General features: G+C 35.6%; 3 protein-coding genes across 4 annotated transcripts; 1 reads left to right on the top strand and 2 right to left on the bottom strand.

Moving 5' to 3' along the window:
- Positions 1–1,083: 1,083 nt before the first annotated feature.
- LOC116137275 (ACT domain-containing protein ACR10) lies at positions 1,084–15,302 on the top strand. 2 transcript variants are annotated; one of them, XM_031422959.1, is made up of 7 exons: positions 1,084–1,441; positions 1,721–1,813; positions 11,976–12,101; positions 12,560–12,665; positions 13,326–13,662; positions 13,856–14,140; positions 14,600–15,302. In XM_031422959.1, the coding sequence occupies exons 1-7, from the start codon at positions 1,288–1,290 to the stop codon at positions 14,735–14,737; spliced, it is 1,239 nt and encodes a 412-aa protein (XP_031278819.1). In that variant the 5' UTR covers positions 1,084–1,287; the 3' UTR covers positions 14,738–15,302. The 2 variants fall into 2 exon arrangements, with proteins under 2 accessions (XP_031278819.1, XP_031278818.1); XM_031422958.1 differs by lacking the exons at positions 11,976–12,101; positions 12,560–12,665; positions 13,326–13,662; positions 13,856–14,140; positions 14,600–15,302 and adding exons at positions 2,398–2,503; positions 3,164–3,500; positions 3,694–3,978; positions 4,438–5,140 and having other exon boundaries at positions 1,721–1,939.
- On the bottom strand, positions 6,154–11,754 carry LOC116137288 (heparan-alpha-glucosaminide N-acetyltransferase-like). Its single transcript, XM_031422975.1, has 13 exons — positions 11,629–11,754; positions 8,809–8,946; positions 8,488–8,569; positions 8,205–8,281; positions 7,933–8,048; positions 7,723–7,831; positions 7,495–7,611; positions 7,325–7,416; positions 7,152–7,218; positions 6,972–7,053; positions 6,798–6,889; positions 6,545–6,688; positions 6,154–6,432 (listed from the first exon to the last, which is right to left on the bottom strand). The coding sequence occupies exons 1-13, from the start codon at positions 11,752–11,754 to the stop codon at positions 6,286–6,288; spliced, it is 1,389 nt and encodes a 462-aa protein (XP_031278835.1). The 3' UTR covers positions 6,154–6,285.
- Positions 15,303–16,315: 1,013 nt separating the features above from the next.
- Positions 16,316–19,859, bottom strand: LOC116137301 (heparan-alpha-glucosaminide N-acetyltransferase-like). Its single transcript, XM_031422986.1, has 13 exons — positions 19,631–19,859; positions 18,971–19,108; positions 18,650–18,731; positions 18,367–18,443; positions 18,095–18,210; positions 17,885–17,993; positions 17,657–17,773; positions 17,487–17,578; positions 17,314–17,380; positions 17,134–17,215; positions 16,960–17,051; positions 16,707–16,850; positions 16,316–16,594 (listed from the first exon to the last, which is right to left on the bottom strand). Exons 1-13 carry the CDS (start codon positions 19,850–19,852, stop codon positions 16,448–16,450), a joined length of 1,485 nt encoding a protein of 494 aa, XP_031278846.1. The 5' UTR covers positions 19,853–19,859; the 3' UTR covers positions 16,316–16,447.
- Positions 19,860–20,158: the final 299 nt, after the last annotated feature.

Raw genomic sequence — 20,158 nt, 5'->3', positions numbered from 1 at the left:
TTATTATCATGAATCATTCGTATTAAACAGATAATTTATAAAAAGACTTTTCTTTTATACTTTTATTAATAAACAAACATTTTTTTACGAATAATTATTTTTAAATACTAAAAAATATTTAAGTTTCATCTATATCATTAAATAAATTTTTTTTATTTATTAATATAAGTGAAACTTGTTTTTTTTTTTTTAGTTTTTAAAATAAGTTTTCGTTTGTAAAAAAAAATCTATTTTTAATAAAAAAATGTTATTTTAATTATAAAAATAACATGTTTATCAATACAAATAAATTTTTGTTTCTTTTTCTAATATCTAAAATAAATATCATCAAAATGATATTAATCGGAAAAGATAAACATCTTTATCAATTTATTTTCTCTTAACTTCCAAGGAAACAATTTGTTTTATTATTGTTAAGTTAGATTATGATTACAAGGTAAGATTTAAAAATTAACAAAAAAAAACCCCTAAGTTTGTTAATTTATCTAAACACCCATAATAATAAAAAGTTTATTAATTGATAAAAACATCTCCATCCATCCACAATTGCTAGATTCCAACCACCATCGTCGGAATCTAGTGACTGCGGATCTGGTTGGAAAAGACTAAATCGATATACTACAAACCAGATTCAACCGATAGTACACTATTACGCCAGATTCCAGCCATCTTTTGGTGGTGGTTGCTAGAATCTGACAAATGTGGGTGGGAGTGTTTTTGTTAATTTATAAAAAAAAATTTGTTACAGGTGTTTAGTTAAATTAACAAACCTATGGAGGTTTAAAAAATTGAATATTATAGAATATGATTTTAAGAATGGAAACAAACATCCATTTTTTTTTTCAAGATAGTTTTTTTTTTTTTAAAAAAAAAAGAAAAGTGTATTTTAAAAAAAAGGAAACAAACGCAAATGATTATTAAAAACCTAGATGTAGATGGAGATGGAGATGGTCATCTCACTCAAACCTAAACTCAAATTCTCTGATACATTCCCAACATCTCGTCTATGAGACTTTTAAAATTTTAATATTTAAACCCTGAAAAAGAAAATTAAAATTAAAAATTGACAAATAAAAACGACAGCAAGTTAAGCAGAAGCAAAGAAGTAAACACCACAACACAATACCGACTCTTTGAGTCTTTGTTATCTGTCACAAACTCAACTGTGTTTCTCTGTCCACCAACAACATAGCAGAGCAAATTAAGCATAGAAAGTAAGAAAGAAACAAAGAGTGACGTGTTAGGCTCGCTCAGTTTGTGCAAGAACAAGTAGATAGAAGTACAGAGATGGGTATCCTATACGACGACGTAGTGATCATCAACCAGTCCGAGAAAGAAGAAGACCCAACTGTTATAACGATCAACTGCCCTGACAAAACTGGCCTCGGTCGTGACTTGTGCCGCATCATTCTCTTCTTTGGTCTTAGCATTGTCAGAGGCGGTAAGCTTTCCTTTTAACTATTTCTCTTCCTGTTTGGTTCCTCAGAAAGTAAAGGAAATTCTTAAATTTTTGGGTTTTCACTACAAGGGAGAGGTTAAAGTTTCCATTTTTAGTTTTCCTGTGTTTTGTTTTCTCACCAACCAAACAGGTGAAGGTAAAGGTTCAAAATTGAGTTAATTTTGATGGTTTCTTCTTCTTCTTCTTCTTCTTCTTCTTCTTCTTTTATTTTTTGGGTGGGTAAATGTTTCATTTATGTTTATTTGAACTTGTGTGGTGAAGATTTGTCTACGGATGGGAAATGGTGCTACATAGTGTTCTGGGTGATTGGGAATTCAACAACTAGATGGACTTTATTGAAGAAGAGACTATTGGGTGTATGCCCTTCTTGTTCTTCAGCTTCTGGACTTTTATATTACCGGGCAGAACTCCAGTCACCAAAGCCTCCTGATGTGTTTCTCTTGACGCTTTGTTGTCTTGATCGAAAAGGGCTTTTACATGGTACTTTTTTGTTCTTTCAATCAATTTTTTTTTTCGATTAAAATTTTATGTTTCTGGCTATCTTACTTGACTTATTTGTCTTGATGGTTTATATTTGATGTGGGTTTTGGTTGCCGATTATAGCTTTGGTGGTGTGTTTTTATTGCATATTTGATTCATATATTTTGATTGTTGTGAGATGATGGATTGAGAAAAGAGATTTTGGAATCTTTCAATGGCCACTGAAACCCTTTACTTCTAATTGAATCCCAAGATTTTGACTGCATCCTTTTTTCCTTTTATGTGATTAAAATGAAGAAGTTATCCTTTTTCTCTCCTTTTTGCCAATTGGGATATGAAATTATCTGATTTTCTGCTTTTGGTGTGGTGGTTTAGTGGAGAATTTGGGTGCTAGGACATTTTGAGAACTATGCCGATCATTGAGTTTAGGAGGAGTCATTTTTCTTTTTTATGGGCAGATGTGACAAGGGTTCTTTGTGAGCTTGAGCTCACCATAAAGAAAGTGAAGGTATCTACCACCCCAGATGGGAGAGTGATGGACCTGTTCTTCGTTACAGACACCAGGTTTTGCATCCTTGATATATTTTGCCATGTTTTATTGATGCCTTTGAATGACTACAACTATGTGACGTCGTAACTTCCATCTACAAGTTTGATATGGTGTCTCATTCAATCAATTTCTCTTTTCAAATATAAAATGATCTATATTGACTGACCACAGTCCTATTGACTAACGTTTAGCAGCACTTGCTTGACGCTAATGAATATTCTCCCTGGTCAAATGGTTGGTTAGGAAAAGAGTTAATCATATAGTGCAAGCAATCTTTAAAAAACTCGGCCAATTAAATACTTAGAATTTTACCAACGTAGAAGTTTGAAGTTTGATTTGTTAGGCTTAAAGTAAGTGCCTTAGCATTTAAAGTACCACTATAGATACCCTTGTTTTCCTTTTGCTTTTGCCTGTTTATTTGTTTATTTTTTTTGTATAAGAGGGCTGGAAAAGGGGGCTTCAGAACTAAATTTATTTAGAGTTGGCTTTGTATGCTCCTTTTGGTTGCAGAAGGACAGAATTTTATTTTTTAATTATTGGAAATTAATCCTAGATGTGAAGGATGTCGGGATGTTCCCCTACAAAATCCATAGAGATTTTCTTTTGTAAAAGTGTTCCTGTTGATAATATTTTGTTGCATACTAATATTATTTTCTCAATAATGTCTTTATCAGGGAACTTCTGCATACAAGGAAGAGACAGGAGGATACACATAACCGCTTAAAAGTTATCATGGAGGATGCCATGATAAGCTGTGATATAGAGTTGGTAGGCACCGAAATTACTGCCTGCTCTCAGGCATCTTCGTTTCTTCAATCTGTAATCACTGAAGACATGTTCCACTTGGAAATGCCTAATGAGCTCCCGAGCAGATCCCTCACTTCCAACAGTGTTTCTGTCACAATGGACAACATGCTGAGTCCTGGTCATACTCTTGTCCAAATTAATTGCCAAGATCACAAAGGTCTTCTTTACGACATAATGAGAACTTTAAAGGATTACAATATTCAGGTATATGAACTGTTAATATGATTTTCTGAAAATGTAGTGAGCTTTTTGAAATCATTGTGCAGTTGTTTTATGTAATTCATTTTTTCATGTGTTGATGTCTTCATTAGATTTCATATGGCTGTCATTCTTTCTTGAAACATCTATCATTTACCATTTATGTAATATTTACCCCAAAATCTTATTATTTAAGCAGATTTCATATGGACGCTTCTCCATGAGACAAAGAGGAAGTTGTGAGATTGACTTGTTCATCGTGCAATCTGATGGGAAAAAGATAGTTGACCCTAGCAAGCAGAATGCATTATCGTCTCGTCTGCAGATGGAATTACTTCAGCCTCTCAGAGTAGCAGTGGTCAGCAGGGGTCCTGATACTGAACTTTTGGTTGCAAACCCTGTAGAGTTATCTGGCAAGGGCCGGCCTCTTGTTTTTCATGATATTACCCTTGCCCTCAAGATGCTTGATACTTGCATCTTTTTGGTATGTACTTGTTTGCTTACCCTATCAACTCAAAAACTTATAACACACGTTTGTTTTCCCTGAACCCTAGTTGCTTTTTTGTCATTTAAAACAAGATTGCATTGCTGGAATTATAGAATTGACAACGCCTTACAGGTTAATGATGCTATACATTGCGTGTTTTCTATGACTGATTTTGCTAAGCCATAAATAAAACATTATGTTATGTCCCAATTCAGTTATGGAGTCCTAACTCTTCAGTTAACTGGTACGAAGTATTAATGTACATAATCAATTGTGTTTTATTTGGCCACTCTGTGGCCCTAACTGTAATGTATGTGCATGCTTCATGAAGTAAGTTTGGCCTTGTCAAACAACCTCTTCTATGTATTGTGAATATTCTGTGATTGAATTGTGTATTATTACCGTTATTTGTTTTGTAAATGGTAAATATCATGTTTGGTGCTTTTTCTTTTTCAGGCTGAGATTGGGAGGCACATGATTGGAGATCGGGAATATGAAGTTTATAGAGTCCTTCTCGATGAAGGGGATGGATTGCCTGTCCCAAGAAGCAAGATTGAGGAAGGAGTATGGAAGATGTTGATGGGCTGGGAGTGATTATGATCACTCATCACTTCCTTCCGACGGCTATGCCTATTGTGCAGTATCGTTCTCCTACCATGATATGCCACTTAGATGTAAAGGGTAATACTTTTCTCACAAACTTGCCATTAACTTTTTCTTATAAACTGACGTGGTAACAAGATGAATGTTAAGTGACATGCCAGTTACCACATCAGTTGTGTAATGAAAATATATTCAACATGTTTCTAAGGGTAGTTTTTCTTGGATGTAAATTACAAGTTATACTGTGAAAAGGGCTTAGGTTGCCCATCTTGTACGCATCTGTGGGACTAACTTTGTATCATAAGAATGATAAGTTGGTAGTGAGGAGATGTAGAAATTAAGAGTGAAGCGCCTTTGACATCGCACACTTGAAAGATCGAGCACAGAGGTAAATACGGAGTCAATATGGAGTCGTTTCCTTTACGTTCTTATAAATATATAGTACATGTTGTAAAAATAATATGGCTTGTCATTCAATGTTATCAGTTATGCAGAAAGAGTTTAGTTGTACTTGTACAGAAATATCTCTATAATTAACTATCAACATGACACTTGCTCTGTGTATTTTTGTGTTAAATTTCTTTACGGTTTATTCATATATGTTGTTCCAACTAGCAATCATTGGTGTAGATAAATGTATATACAAGACTCGTTGATTCATTTCTGGGTGTCATCTATTATACAAAGTAGATGTCCCTATATAAAAATCTTCGATCACATCAGAGGCATGTCTGTTGTACATGATTTCTGTTGTGATATGTATTGATCTGTAAATCGTCATTTCGCAAATGAAGATTATGCGTACAGGAATTTTGTCGCAATCAGGGGTGTTCGTGTTTGATTGAACCACGGGGACCAACTATTAAATTCTATATCTTAATCATTCAAGATATAATCTGAACAAGAAGATAATTCAACTAGCTGACAGAAAGATATTACCAAACACTTTGAGATATTTTTTATTTACTAGAGAAACTTTGTTGCTTATGCTCCATGTATCCCAGTAGCAAAATACAGAGAACGCAGATGATTTGCTACGCAACATTGAAATAGCAATGCAGTGAAAAGAAAGAGGAGGTTGGAAGTTGGGATTAATAGTTCTGATCACATGTATATGAGAAGGAAAGTTTTGAAGCATTCAGGACGAATGAGAAGCAGGGTTCCTCGTTAATTTGTAATTATGTGCACATTCAACGGTGTGCTTCACTTTAGTGTAAAAAAATGCCAAGGAGATAGAACTTTTCTAATGAATTCTCAAGACAATCAGATTGAAGCCAATCAATTTTTTGTCATTAAACTGCCCACCTGGACTTAGAATGAAAAGAGTTTATATGATCTTCTGCAAATTTGTGCCTCAATGTGGAGTTAAAAGACATTGGATAATCAGACAGCATTAATTTTACAAGGAAGCTGTTCTCAACTGGCCTGTGCCCACTGTGGTGTTTCATTAAGCAAGATAACAAAAATATGTCCTGTAGGCAACCAGTGACTGTGCACAGAATACTGAGGGAAGAAAACTGAAACACTCATAACTTCCTTTGAAGTCGCAATATTTTAAACAAAGCCACTGTAATATTTTGGTTACTATAACAGACAATATGTAGAAGTACAAGTAACGCTTGAATTTTTAAGATATCTGTGTGAATATTTTACTATACCAAAACACCATTCCTCCGTATACTTACTAGCAGTATTTGCTTCTTATAGCTTCCAGTATATACCCAATTTGTGCAAGATGCCTGATACAACTCCCCAGAATGTAATTTCAGCAAATATCACATACAAAAGGGTCCCTAGACTCTCTGACTTCCAAACATTTATAAATACATGTGTTTGAATCCAGTTAACCTGAAATAGTTATTGGTTTTGCAAACAAGTTAGATGGTATTCCAAAAATTAAAATCGACAAAATGATCTGTTTGATAAAACTTTTGACCATAAAGAAGAAAGAGTTACTTACAAGTGTGTTATCACGGTTCTTGTAATACCATCCATTCACAAATCCTGCAAGGATTCCCTGTGCACCGAGCACAAAAACGAGCATTGCATTCATCCCTATCCACTCCAGGAATAAAAATGGAGTCCTCCATCCCCAAACATCAATCTGTTCATTCATTCATAAAGGAAAAGAGAATTGAAAATACTCCGTTTAGTTAAGAGCTTAGATTGACAATAATTCACTGAATGATTTAGATTGAACTTAGATGTCTTACCAGAATGTAGAATCCGGAAAACACAATCCCCGCTGCACCGGCTGTGAAACAGACGTAGCTGATGCTGTAGAGCTGCTTGTTAATAGGAATAGCTGCAAAGCATTGAAGAAAAGAAACTTCATAAAATTGTTGATATTAGTAATAGAGATCAGAGACTTAATCCAGGAAGCTCACCATCTGTAAAATGAAGAATTATGGCTATGATGAGTAAGCCGAACCCCATTGAGACCCACTGCTTGAGCCTCTCAGAGTGACCCTGCAAAAGACCACACTCTCAGTTTCCTTCAAAATGATAGAACTTCATATCCAACTCACAACATGACAAGAGTTATGTAACATCATGAGATTTCTAACCTTGAAATGAATCAGAACATGTCCATAATGGATGCCAATTGTGCTAGAGAGGATAGCTGAGATTGTACTAAACAAAACAAACCCCAATTTAAGTCCATGTTTGTCTTGAAATTATATCAATCTGTTGTTTTGCAAGTATGAATTTAATTTGTGCAAATGATTACTCAACAAACCTCAACAGGCCTTCCGGTTCAAATGGAGCACGGCACCAAGTTGGAGCGTCCTCGCGAAAAGGGCCAGAATTCGGAGAACTAAGAGTGCAAGCCTGCAAGTTTATGAAAAGGTCAATAGCAACATCAAATCAATGATAATTTCTGCAATTGGTATTTTAATCTGGACTAACCTTTAAGCGCGACCAAACTGGGCTGGAGTACAAATGATTTATGCCCCAAACTTCTCTGTCCACATAACCAACAGCGTTACATGCAGGTCCTAAGTGTCCTCTCATCCCACATTTAACCTGAAATAAGCAAGAAATGAAAATTCCTTATCACTCTCAATAGCATTTATGAGTACATTCAAGAGCTATGGCACAATTTATGTTCATCTTACAGCAAACTTTAGCACATACCGTGTATCTCTTTGCTTCATGATTGTGGGGCACCACAAAACTCCAGTCTGGAACATATAAGGAATATGTAGTGATCATGTAAACGAGGAATGCTACAAACCCTCCGAGCCTAAATTCCAGATAGGCAAATTAATTGATAACTCAATAGAGAAAGAAGTTCTGCAAATTAATTTACTATTTTATAAGCAGTTGACCAAGGTTTTTAATTACCATTGCCATCTATATGCTGTGAAAATGGAGAAATGTCCAGGTTCTAGGACAGTTGGTCTCCTCTTGGTGGTCAAAGTCTCTATTACTGCTACAAAACAGTACACCACTGCTATTCTCTGCTTGTAACACACAATTACATAGCCGAAATCAGGAGAAAATTTTAAATTTTAATTAATATTAGACCTATGCCAATGTGTAGACTTCCATTATTGATCACATATTTGAAGAATATTTTGAGCTATTAATGAAAAATATTGAGTTTAAGAAAAGACCTGTAAAATGCCACACCACCTGATAAGCTTCATGTCAACTCCGTAAAAGAGATCATCAGGGGCGTGCGAGTAACCTCCTGCGTTTGTGTGAGAATATACACCAAACACACCCACAAAAATTTCATGTAATTAGTCATTTTGTTTATGTTGTTATCTTCTCTGTTTCGTCCATCTAAGTGTATTATTTTACACTCCCACCAAGGTTATTAACAAGTTCTGTATATCATTTAATGTCAGAGTTTACTTCAAATTATCATATTAAGAAACTTAAGATTATCCTTACCTTGCAATAAAATTCCCCAAAATAGAAGCTTCAGTGTCCTTAAAATTATCTTCTTCATTGCCTCATTGATCTTCGGAATTCTCTGAAAGATTAAGATAAATATGTTATAAACCCAAAATAGACATTAATAGACATGACTTGAATTAATCAATAGATTATATTAATTGGCAACAGGCATGTCTGAGAAGTATGGAAGTTTTGAATCTATTTGTACATTATCATCTGTTAGGTTCTATTTGTCTAGATGTCGAATATTGTTAACCAGATTAGAAGATATTAATTAAAAAAAAGAGTTAATAATAAGGTAAAAAAACTGGTAACCTTGAGAGCAAGGGCGATGGCCACCCCAACAATGAAGAGAAAAAAAGGCATGACAAAGTCAGCCAATGTGCATCCATTCCATGGTGAGTGATCGATCCGCTCATATGCTCCCCCAGCATCGTCCACCAATATCATCAACTGCATACATTTATACACCCATTATCACTCATTCAGTATATATGCTCAAACATTATATCAACTCTATACTCTTTTATTATGTCTGTGTTTGCAAATGTAAGTTACAACGCATTTATTCATTTTGTGAAAAAAAAATTATATATTTATATGTATTTGAGAGAAAAACTTATATAAGACAGTTTTATCGCTTATTTGCTGACGTGGTGAGACTATTCATTTTGGAAGGGCTTCAATTAATGCTGGCATCGGTTCATTCTCACAATGCACCTACGCTTGTCAATGGCGTTGGGGCATCATTTCCCCGGCCAGGATGCCCTGACAATTTTCCGGCACATTGTCATGCATTAGAGAAGGGTTATATCGACGCAAGAAACCGCTATACCAGCTTGTGTCAGTGTATCCCCTGTTTCTAGAGATGACATCAACAGTAAATGAGGTGATAAAGACTGTCTGGTATTCTCTTTATTATGTAGTGCATGCTTCATGAAGTAAGTTTGGCCTTGTCAAACAACTTTCTATGTATTGTGAATATTCTGTGATTGAATTGTGTATTATTACCGTTATTGTTTGTAAATGGTAAATATCATGTTTGGTGCTTTTCTTTTTCAGGCTGAGATTGGGAGGCACATGATTGGAGATCGGGAATATGAAGTTTATAGAGTCCTTCTCGATGAAGGGGAGGATTGCCTGTCCCAAGAAGCAAGATTGAGGAAGGAGTATGGAAGATGTTGATGGGCTGGGAGTGATATGATCACTCATCACTTCCTTCCGCAGGCTATGCTATGTGCAGTATCGTTCTCCTACCATGATGCCACTAGATGTAAAGGGTAATACTTTTCTCACAAACTTGCCATTAACTTTTTCTTATAAAATGACGTGGTAACAAGATGAATGTTAAGTGACATGCCAGTTACCACATCAGTGTGTAATGAAAATATATTCAACATGTTTCTAAGGGTAGTTTTTCTTGGAGTAAATTACAAGATTACTGTGAAAAGGGCTAGGTTGCCCATCTGTACGCATCTGTGGGACTAACTTTGTATCATAAGAATGATAAGTTGGTAGTGAGGAGATGTAGAAATTAAGAGTGAAGCGCCTTGACACGCACACTTGAAAGATCGGCACAGAGGTAAATATGGAGTCAATATGGAGTCGTTTCCTTTACGTTCTATAAATATATAGTACATGTTGTAAAATAATATGGCTTGTCATTCAATGTTATCAGTTATTCTGAAAGAGTTTAGTTGTACTTGTACAGAAATCTCTATAATTAAATATCAACATGACACTTGCTCTGTGTATTTTTGTGTTAAATTTCTTTACGGTTTATTCATATATGTTGTTCAACTAGCAATCATTGGTGTAGATAAATGTATATACAAGACTCGTTGATTCATTTCTGGGTGTCATCTATATACAAAGTAGATGTCCCTATATAAAAATCTTCGATCACATCAGAGGCATGTCTGTTGTACATGATTTCTGTTGTGATATGTATTGATCTGTAAATCGTCACTTCGCAAATGAAGATTATGCATACAGGAATTTTGTAATCAGGGGTTCGTGTTTGATTGAACCACGGGGACCAACTATTAAATTCTATATCTTAATCATTCAAGATATAATCTGAACAAGAAGATAATTCAACTAGGACCGAAAGATATTCACACACTTTGAGATATTTTTATTACTAGAGAAACTTGTTTGCTTATGCTCCATGTATCCCAGTAGCAAAATACAGGAACGCAGATGATTTGCTACGCAACATTGAAATAGCAATGCAGTGAAAAGAAGAGGAGGTTGGAATTGGGATTAATAGTCTGATACATGTATATGGAAGGAAAGTTTGAAGCATTCAGGACGAATGAGAAGCAGGGTTCCTCGTTAATTTGTAATTATGTGCACATTCAACGGTGTGCTTCACTTTAGTGTAAAAAAATGCCAAGGAGATAGAACTTTTCTAATGAATTCTCAAGACAATAGATTGAAGCCAATCAATTTTTTGTCATTAAACTGCCCACCTGGACTTAGAATGAAAAGAGATAAGATCTCTGCAAATTGTGCCTCAATGTGGAGTTAAAAGACATTGGATTATCAGACAGCATTAATTTACAAGGAAGCTGTTCTCAACTGGCCTGTGCCCACTGTGGGTGTTTCATTAAGCAAGATAACAAAAATATGTCCTGTAGGCAACCAGTGACTGTGCACAGAATACTGAGGGAAGAAACTGAAACACTCAAACTTCCTTGAAGTCGCAATATTTTAAACAAAGCCCTGTAATATTTTGTTACTATAACAGACAATATGTAGAGTACAAGTAACGCTTGAATTTTTAAGATATCTGTGTGAATATTTGACTATACCAAAACACCATTCCTCCGTATACTTACTAGCAGTATTTGCTTCTTATAGCTTCCAGTATATACCCAATTTGTGCAAGATGCCTGAACAACTCCCCAGAATGTAATTTCGGCAAAATACAATACAAAAGGGTCCCTAGACTCTCTGACTTCCAAACATTTATAAATACATGTGTTTGAATCCAGTTAACCTGAAATAGTTATTGGTTTGCAAACAAGTTAGATGGTATCCAAAAATTAAAATCGACAAAATGATCTGTGATAAAACTTTTGACCATAAGAGAAAGAGTTACTTAAGTGTGTTATCACGGTTCTTGTATACCATCCATTCACAAATCCTGCAAGGATTCCCTGTGCACCGAGCACAAAAACGAGCATTGCATTCATCCCTATCCACTCCAGGAATAAAAATGGAGTCCTCCATACACACATCAATCTGTTCATTCATACATAAAGGAAAGAGAATTGAAAAACTCCGTTTAGTTAAGAGCTTAGATTGACGATATTCACTGAATGATTTAGATTGAACTTAGATGTCTTACCAGAATGTAATCCGGAAAACACAATCCCCGCTGCACCGGCTGTGAAACAGACGTAGTGATGCTGTAGAGCTGCTTGTTAATAGGAATAGCTGCAAAGCATTGAAGAAAAGAAAGAAGAGACTATTGGGTGTATGCCCTTCTTGTTCTTCAGCTTCTGGACTTTTATATTACCGGGCAGAACTCCAGTCACCAAAGCCTCCTGATGTGTTTCTCTTGACGCTTTGTTGTCTTGATCGAAAAGGGCTTTTACATGGTACTTTTTTGTTCTTTCAATCAATTTTTTTTTTCGATTAAAATTTTATGTTTCTGGCTATCTTACTTGACTTATTTGTCTTGATGGTTTATATTTGATGTGGGTTTTGGTTGCCGATTATAGCTTTGGTGGTGTGTTTTTATTGCATATTTGATTCATATATTTTGATTGTTGTGAGATGATGGATTGAGAAAAGAGATTTTGGAATCTTTCAATGGCCACTGAAACCCTTTACTTCTAATTGAATCCCAAGATTTTGACTGCATCCTTTTTTCCTTTTATGTGATTAAAATGAAGAAGTTATCCTTTTTCTCTCCTTTTTGCCAATTGGGATATGAAATTATCTGATTTTCTGCTTTTGGTGTGGTGGTTTAGTGGAGAATTTGGGTGCTAGGACATTTTGAGAACTATGCCGATCATTGAGTTTAGGAGGAGTCATTTTTCTTTTTTATGGGCAGATGTGACAAGGGTTCTTTGTGAGCTTGAGCTCACCATAAAGAAAGTGAAGGTATCTACCACCCCAGATGGGAGAGTGATGGACCTGTTCTTCGTTACAGACACCAGGTTTTGCATCCTTGATATATTTTGCCATGTTTTATTGATGCCTTTGAATGACTACAACTATGTGACGTCGTAACTTCCATCTACAAGTTTGATATGGTGTCTCATTCAATCAATTTCTCTTTTCAAATATAAAATGATCTATATTGACTGACCACAGTCCTATTGACTAACGTTTAGCAGCACTTGCTTGACGCTAATGAATATTCTCCCTGGTCAAATGGTTGGTTAGGAAAAGAGTTAATCATATAGTGCAAGCAATCTTTAAAAAACTCGGCCAATTAAATACTTAGAATTTTACCAACGTAGAAGTTTGAAGTTTGATTTGTTAGGCTTAAAGTAAGTGCCTTAGCATTTAAAGTACCACTATAGATACCCTTGTTTTCCTTTTGCTTTTGCCTGTTTATTTGTTTATTTTTTTTGTATAAGAGGGCTGGAAAAGGGGGCTTCAGAACTAAATTTATTTAGAGTTGGCTTTGTATGCTCCTTTTGGTTGCAGAAGGACAGAATTTTATTTTTTAATTATTGGAAATTAATCCTAGATGTGAAGGATGTCGGGATGTTCCCCTACAAAATCCATAGAGATTTTCTTTTGTAAAAGTGTTCCTGTTGATAATATTTTGTTGCATACTAATATTATTTTCTCAATAATGTCTTTATCAGGGAACTTCTGCATACAAGGAAGAGACAGGAGGATACACATAACCGCTTAAAAGTTATCATGGAGGATGCCATGATAAGCTGTGATATAGAGTTGGTAGGCACCGAAATTACTGCCTGCTCTCAGGCATCTTCGTTTCTTCAATCTGTAATCACTGAAGACATGTTCCACTTGGAAATGCCTAATGAGCTCCCGAGCAGATCCCTCACTTCCAACAGTGTTTCTGTCACAATGGACAACATGCTGAGTCCTGGTCATACTCTTGTCCAAATTAATTGCCAAGATCACAAAGGTCTTCTTTACGACATAATGAGAACTTTAAAGGATTACAATATTCAGGTATATGAACTGTTAATATGATTTTCTGAAAATGTAGTGAGCTTTTTGAAATCATTGTGCAGTTGTTTTATGTAATTCATTTTTTCATGTGTTGATGTCTTCATTAGATTTCATATGGCTGTCATTCTTTCTTGAAACATCTATCATTTACCATTTATGTAATATTTACCCCAAAATCTTATTATTTAAGCAGATTTCATATGGACGCTTCTCCATGAGACAAAGAGGAAGTTGTGAGATTGACTTGTTCATCGTGCAATCTGATGGGAAAAAGATAGTTGACCCTAGCAAGCAGAATGCATTATCGTCTCGTCTGCAGATGGAATTACTTCAGCCTCTCAGAGTAGCAGTGGTCAGCAGGGGTCCTGATACTGAACTTTTGGTTGCAAACCCTGTAGAGTTATCTGGCAAGGGCCGGCCTCTTGTTTTTCATGATATTACCCTTGCCCTCAAGATGCTTGATACTTGCATCTTTTTGGTATGTACTTGTTTGCTTACCCTATCAACTCAAAAACTTATAACACACGTTTGTTTTCCCTGAACCCTAGTTGCTTTTTTGTCATTTAAAACAAGATTGCATTGCTGGAATTATAGAATTGACAACGCCTTACAGGTTAATGATGCTATACATTGCGTGTTTTCTATGACTGATTTTGCTAAGCCATAAATAAAACATTATGTTATGTCCCAATTCAGTTATGGAGTCCTAACTCTTCAGTTAACTGGTACGAAGTATTAATGTACATAATCAATTGTGTTTTATTTGGCCACTCTGTGGCCCTAACTGTAATGTATGTGCATGCTTCATGAAGTAAGTTTGGCCTTGTCAAACAACCTCTTCTATGTATTGTGAATATTCTGTGATTGAATTGTGTATTATTACCGTTATTTGTTTTGTAAATGGTAAATATCATGTTTGGTGCTTTTTCTTTTTCAGGCTGAGATTGGGAGGCACATGATTGGAGATCGGGAATATGAAGTTTATAGAGTCCTTCTCGATGAAGGGGATGGATTGCCTGTCCCAAGAAGCAAGATTGAGGAAGGAGTATGGAAGATGTTGATGGGCTGGGAGTGATTATGATCACTCATCACTTCCTTCCGACGGCTATGCCTATTGTGCAGTATCGTTCTCCTACCATGATATGCCACTTAGATGTAAAGGGTAATACTTTTCTCACAAACTTGCCATTAACTTTTTCTTATAAACTGACGTGGTAACAAGATGAATGTTAAGTGACATGCCAGTTACCACATCAGTTGTGTAATGAAAATATATTCAACATGTTTCTAAGGGTAGTTTTTCTTGGATGTAAATTACAAGTTATACTGTGAAAAGGGCTTAGGTTGCCCATCTTGTACGCATCTGTGGGACTAACTTTGTATCATAAGAATGATAAGTTGGTAGTGAGGAGATGTAGAAATTAAGAGTGAAGCGCCTTTGACATCGCACACTTGAAAGATCGAGCACAGAGGTAAATACGGAGTCAATATGGAGTCGTTTCCTTTACGTTCTTATAAATATATAGTACATGTTGTAAAAATAATATGGCTTGTCATTCAATGTTATCAGTTATGCAGAAAGAGTTTAGTTGTACTTGTACAGAAATATCTCTATAATTAACTATCAACATGACACTTGCTCTGTGTATTTTTGTGTTAAATTTCTTTACGGTTTATTCATATATGTTGTTCCAACTAGCAATCATTGGTGTAGATAAATGTATATACAAGACTCGTTGATTCATTTCTGGGTGTCATCTATTATACAAAGTAGATGTCCCTATATAAAAATCTTCGATCACATCAGAGGCATGTCTGTTGTACATGATTTCTGTTGTGATATGTATTGATCTGTAAATCGTCATTTCGCAAATGAAGATTATGCGTACAGGAATTTTGTCGCAATCAGGGGTGTTCGTGTTTGATTGAACCACGGGGACCAACTATTAAATTCTATATCTTAATCATTCAAGATATAATCTGAACAAGAAGATAATTCAACTAGCTGACAGAAAGATATTACCAAACACTTTGAGATATTTTTTATTTACTAGAGAAACTTTGTTGCTTATGCTCCATGTATCCCAGTAGCAAAATACAGAGAACGCAGATGATTTGCTACGCAACATTGAAATAGCAATGCAGTGAAAAGAAAGAGGAGGTTGGAAGTTGGGATTAATAGTTCTGATCACATGTATATGAGAAGGAAAGTTTTGAAGCATTCAGGACGAATGAGAAGCAGGGTTCCTCGTTAATTTGTAATTATGTGCACATTCAACGGTGTGCTTCACTTTAGTGTAAAAAAATGCCAAGGAGATAGAACTTTTCTAATGAATTCTCAAGACAATCAGATTGAAGCCAATCAATTTTTTGTCATTAAACTGCCCACCTGGACTTAGAATGAAAAGAGTTTATATGATCTTCTGCAAATTTGTGCCTCAATGTGGAGTTAAAAGACATTGGATAATCAGACAGCATTAATTTTACAAGGAAGCTGTTCTCAACTGGCCTGTGCCCACTGTGGTGTTTCATTAAGCAAGATAACAAAAATATGTCCTGTAGGCAACCAGTGACTGTGCACAGAATACTGAGGGAAGAAAACTGAAACACTCATAACTTCCTTTGAAGTCGCAATATTTTAAACAAAGCCACTGTAATATTTTGGTTACTATAACAGACAATATGTAGAAGTACAAGTAACGCTTGAATTTTTAAGATATCTGTGTGAATATTTTACTATACCAAAACACCATTCCTCCGTATACTTACTAGCAGTATTTGCTTCTTATAGCTTCCAGTATATACCCAATTTGTGCAAGATGCCTGATACAACTCCCCAGAATGTAATTTCAGCAAATATCACATACAAAAGGGTCCCTAGACTCTCTGACTTCCAAACATTTATAAATACATGTGTTTGAATCCAGTTAACCTGAAATAGTTATTGGTTTTGCAAACAAGTTAGATGGTATTCCAAAAATTAAAATCGACAAAATGATCTGTTTGATAAAACTTTTGACCATAAAGAAGAAAGAGTTACTTACAAGTGTGTTATCACGGTTCTTGTAATACCATCCATTCACAAATCCTGCAAGGATTCCCTGTGCACCGAGCACAAAAACGAGCATTGCATTCATCCCTATCCACTCCAGGAATAAAAATGGAGTCCTCCATCCCCAAACATCAATCTGTTCATTCATTCATAAAGGAAAAGAGAATTGAAAATACTCCGTTTAGTTAAGAGCTTAGATTGACAATAATTCACTGAATGATTTAGATTGAACTTAGATGTCTTACCAGAATGTAGAATCCGGAAAACACAATCCCCGCTGCACCGGCTGTGAAACAGACGTAGCTGATGCTGTAGAGCTGCTTGTTAATAGGAATAGCTGCAAAGCATTGAAGAAAAGAAACTTCATAAAATTGTTGATATTAGTAATAGAGATCAGAGACTTAATCCAGGAAGCTCACCATCTGTAAAATGAAGAATTATGGCTATGATGAGTAAGCCGAACCCCATTGAGACCCACTGCTTGAGCCTCTCAGAGTGACCCTGCAAAAGACCACACTCTCAGTTTCCTTCAAAATGATAGAACTTCATATCCAACTCACAACATGACAAGAGTTATGTAACATCATGAGATTTCTAACCTTGAAATGAATCAGAACATGTCCATAATGGATGCCAATTGTGCTAGAGAGGATAGCTGAGATTGTACTAAACAAAACAAACCCCAATTTAAGTCCATGTTTGTCTTGAAATTATATCAATCTGTTGTTTTGCAAGTATGAATTTAATTTGTGCAAATGATTACTCAACAAACCTCAACAGGCCTTCCGGTTCAAATGGAGCACGGCACCAAGTTGGAGCGTCCTCGCGAAAAGGGCCAGAATTCGGAGAACTAAGAGTGCAAGCCTGCAAGTTTATGAAAAGGTCAATAGCAACATCAAATCAATGATAATTTCTGCAATTGGTATTTTAATCTGGACTAACCTTTAAGCGCGACCAAACTGGGCTGGAGTACAAATGATTTATGCCCCAAACTTCTCTGTCCACATAACCAACAGCGTTACATGCAGGTCCTAAGTGTCCTCTCATCCCACATTTAACCTGAAATAAGCAAGAAATGAAAATTCCTTATCACTCTCAATAGCATTTATGAGTACATTCAAGAGCTATGGCACAATTTATGTTCATCTTACAGCAAACTTTAGCACATACCGTGTATCTCTTTGCTTCATGATTGTGGGGCACCACAAAACTCCAGTCTGGAACATATAAGGAATATGTAGTGATCATGTAAACGAGGAATGCTACAAACCCTCCGAGCCTAAATTCCAGATAGGCAAATTAATTGATAACTCAATAGAGAAAGAAGTTCTGCAAATTAATTTACTATTTTATAAGCAGTTGACCAAGGTTTTTAATTACCATTGCCATCTATATGCTGTGAAAATGGAGAAATGTCCAGGTTCTAGGACAGTTGGTCTCCTCTTGGTGGTCAAAGTCTCTATTACTGCTACAAAACAGTACACCACTGCTATTCTCTGCTTGTAACACACAATTACATAGCCGAAATCAGGAGAAAATTTTAAATTTTAATTAATATTAGACCTATGCCAATGTGTAGACTTCCATTATTGATCACATATTTGAAGAATATTTTGAGCTATTAATGAAAAATATTGAGTTTAAGAAAAGACCTGTAAAATGCCACACCACCTGATAAGCTTCATGTCAACTCCGTAAAAGAGATCATCAGGGGCGTGCGAGTAACCTCCTGCGTTTGTGTGAGAATATACACCAAACACACCCACAAAAATTTCATGTAATTAGTCATTTTGTTTATGTTGTTATCTTCTCTGTTTCGTCCATCTAAGTGTATTATTTTACACTCCCACCAAGGTTATTAACAAGTTCTGTATATCATTTAATGTCAGAGTTTACTTCAAATTATCATATTAAGAAACTTAAGATTATCCTTACCTTGCAATAAAATTCCCCAAAATAGAAGCTTCAGTGTCCTTAAAATTATCTTCTTCATTGCCTCATTGATCTTCGGAATTCTCTGAAAGATTAAGATAAATATGTTATAAACCCAAAATAGACATTAATAGACATGACTTGAATTAATCAATAGATTATATTAATTGGCAACAGGCATGTCTGAGAAGTATGGAAGTTTTGAATCTATTTGTACATTATCATCTGTTAGGTTCTATTTGTCTAGATGTCGAATATTGTTAACCAGATTAGAAGATATTAATTAAAAAAAAGAGTTAATAATAAGGTAAAAAAACTGGTAACCTTGAGAGCAAGGGCGATGGCCACCCCAACAATGAAGAGAAAAAAAGGCATGACAAAGTCAGCCAATGTGCATCCATTCCATGGTGAGTGATCGATCCGCTCATATGCTCCCCCAGCATCGTCCACCAATATCATCAACTGCATACATTTATACACCCATTATCACTCATTCAGTATATATGCTCAAACATTATATCAACTCTATACTCTTTTATTATGTCTGTGTTTGCAAATGTAACTTACAACGCATTTATTCATTTTGTGAAAAAAAAATTATATATTTATATGTATTTGAGAGAAAACTTATATAAGACAGTTTTATCGCTTATTTGCTGACGTGGTGAGACTATTCATTTTGGAAGGGCTTCAATTAATGCTGGCATCGGTTCATTCTCACAATGCACCTACGCTTGTCAATGGCGTTGGGGCATCATTTCCCCGGCCAGGATGCCCTGACAATTTTCCGGCACATTGTCTTGCATTAGAGAAGGGTTATATCGACGCAAGAAACCGCTATACCAGCTTGTGTCAGTGTATCCCTTGTTTCTAGAGATGACATCAACAGTAAATGAGGTGATAAAGACTGTCTGGTATTCTCTTTATTTTAATGGTCTTTAAACATCTACTCCACTAACATGCATGAATAATTTATAAACTTACCACTATAGTAAGACCTCTAAATGCATCCAAGGTCGCAACTCTCTTGCTCTTCTGCTTCACCAGCGATTGCTCCTCTTTCTGTTCAACAGGCTCATCCTGTATAACGATACTCCTCTCTATCTCTTTCTCATTCTTTATGCCATCTCCAACGTTGCTTTTATCATCTTCATGAACAAGTGGTGCATGTCCTAACCCTTCTTCCACTCTCCTGGGATCAGCCATGTTCAAACCTTTCTCCCTCTTTGCAAAAACTGTCAGATAAGCAAGTTTGTTGTGAGATAGTAATAGTACTGGTGCTTTGATAAGACAAGAAAAAGTCAGACGGCCGGCATTAGTTGACATCTGACTGGTGAGGTAGGGCCTAAATAACCCACGAAATGAAAGTGAGACAAACTCTATGATATGACTCGGACAAAACAAAGGCTAACAACGAATACAGAAAATAAATCAAAGATTCCAAATTGGGTGGCGAGTAACTGTCTTAACAGCCTTCTATTATATTAGACGGATCAGTTGATTAATCAACGA

The sequence above is a fragment of the Pistacia vera genome, unplaced genomic scaffold (assembly GCF_008641045.1).
Source record: "Pistacia vera cultivar Batoury unplaced genomic scaffold, PisVer_v2 Contig322, whole genome shotgun sequence".
Taxonomy (NCBI): Eukaryota; Viridiplantae; Streptophyta; class Magnoliopsida; order Sapindales; family Anacardiaceae; genus Pistacia; species Pistacia vera.
This window is presented reverse-complemented; position numbering and strand designations above follow the sequence as displayed.

Excerpts from the sequence above, each read along its gene's own strand:
- LOC116137301 (XM_031422986.1), bottom strand. The coding sequence starts at position 19,852 with ATGGCTGATCCCAGGAGAGTGGAAGAAGGGTTAGGACATGCACCACTT. Across the intron at positions 18,444-18,649 it reads TTGGGGAATTTTATTGCAAG|GAGGTTACTCGCACGCCCCT; the intron begins GTAAGGATAATC and ends ACACAAACGCAG. Across the intron at positions 17,994-18,094 it reads ACAGCATATAGATGGCAATG|GCTCGGAGGGTTTGTAGCAT; the intron begins GTAATTAAAAAC and ends TCTGGAATTTAG.
- LOC116137288 (XM_031422975.1), bottom strand. The coding sequence starts at position 11,754 with ATGAATGAACAGATTGATGTGTGTATGGAGGACTCCATTTTTATTCCT. Across the intron at positions 8,570-8,808 it reads CCATCGCCCTTGCTCTCAAG|AGAATTCCGAAGATCAATGA; the intron begins GTTACCAGTTTT and ends TTAATCTTTCAG. Across the intron at positions 7,417-7,494 it reads CAGTTTGGTCGCGCTTAAAG|GCTTGCACTCTTAGTTCTCC; the intron begins GTTAGTCCAGAT and ends ATAAACTTGCAG.
- LOC116137275 (XM_031422959.1), top strand. The coding sequence starts at position 1,288 with ATGGGTATCCTATACGACGACGTAGTGATCATCAACCAGTCCGAGAAA. Across the intron at positions 12,102-12,559 it reads TCGAAAAGGGCTTTTACATG|ATGTGACAAGGGTTCTTTGT; the intron begins GTACTTTTTTGT and ends TTTTATGGGCAG. Across the intron at positions 14,141-14,599 it reads TTGATACTTGCATCTTTTTG|GCTGAGATTGGGAGGCACAT; the intron begins GTATGTACTTGT and ends TTTCTTTTTCAG.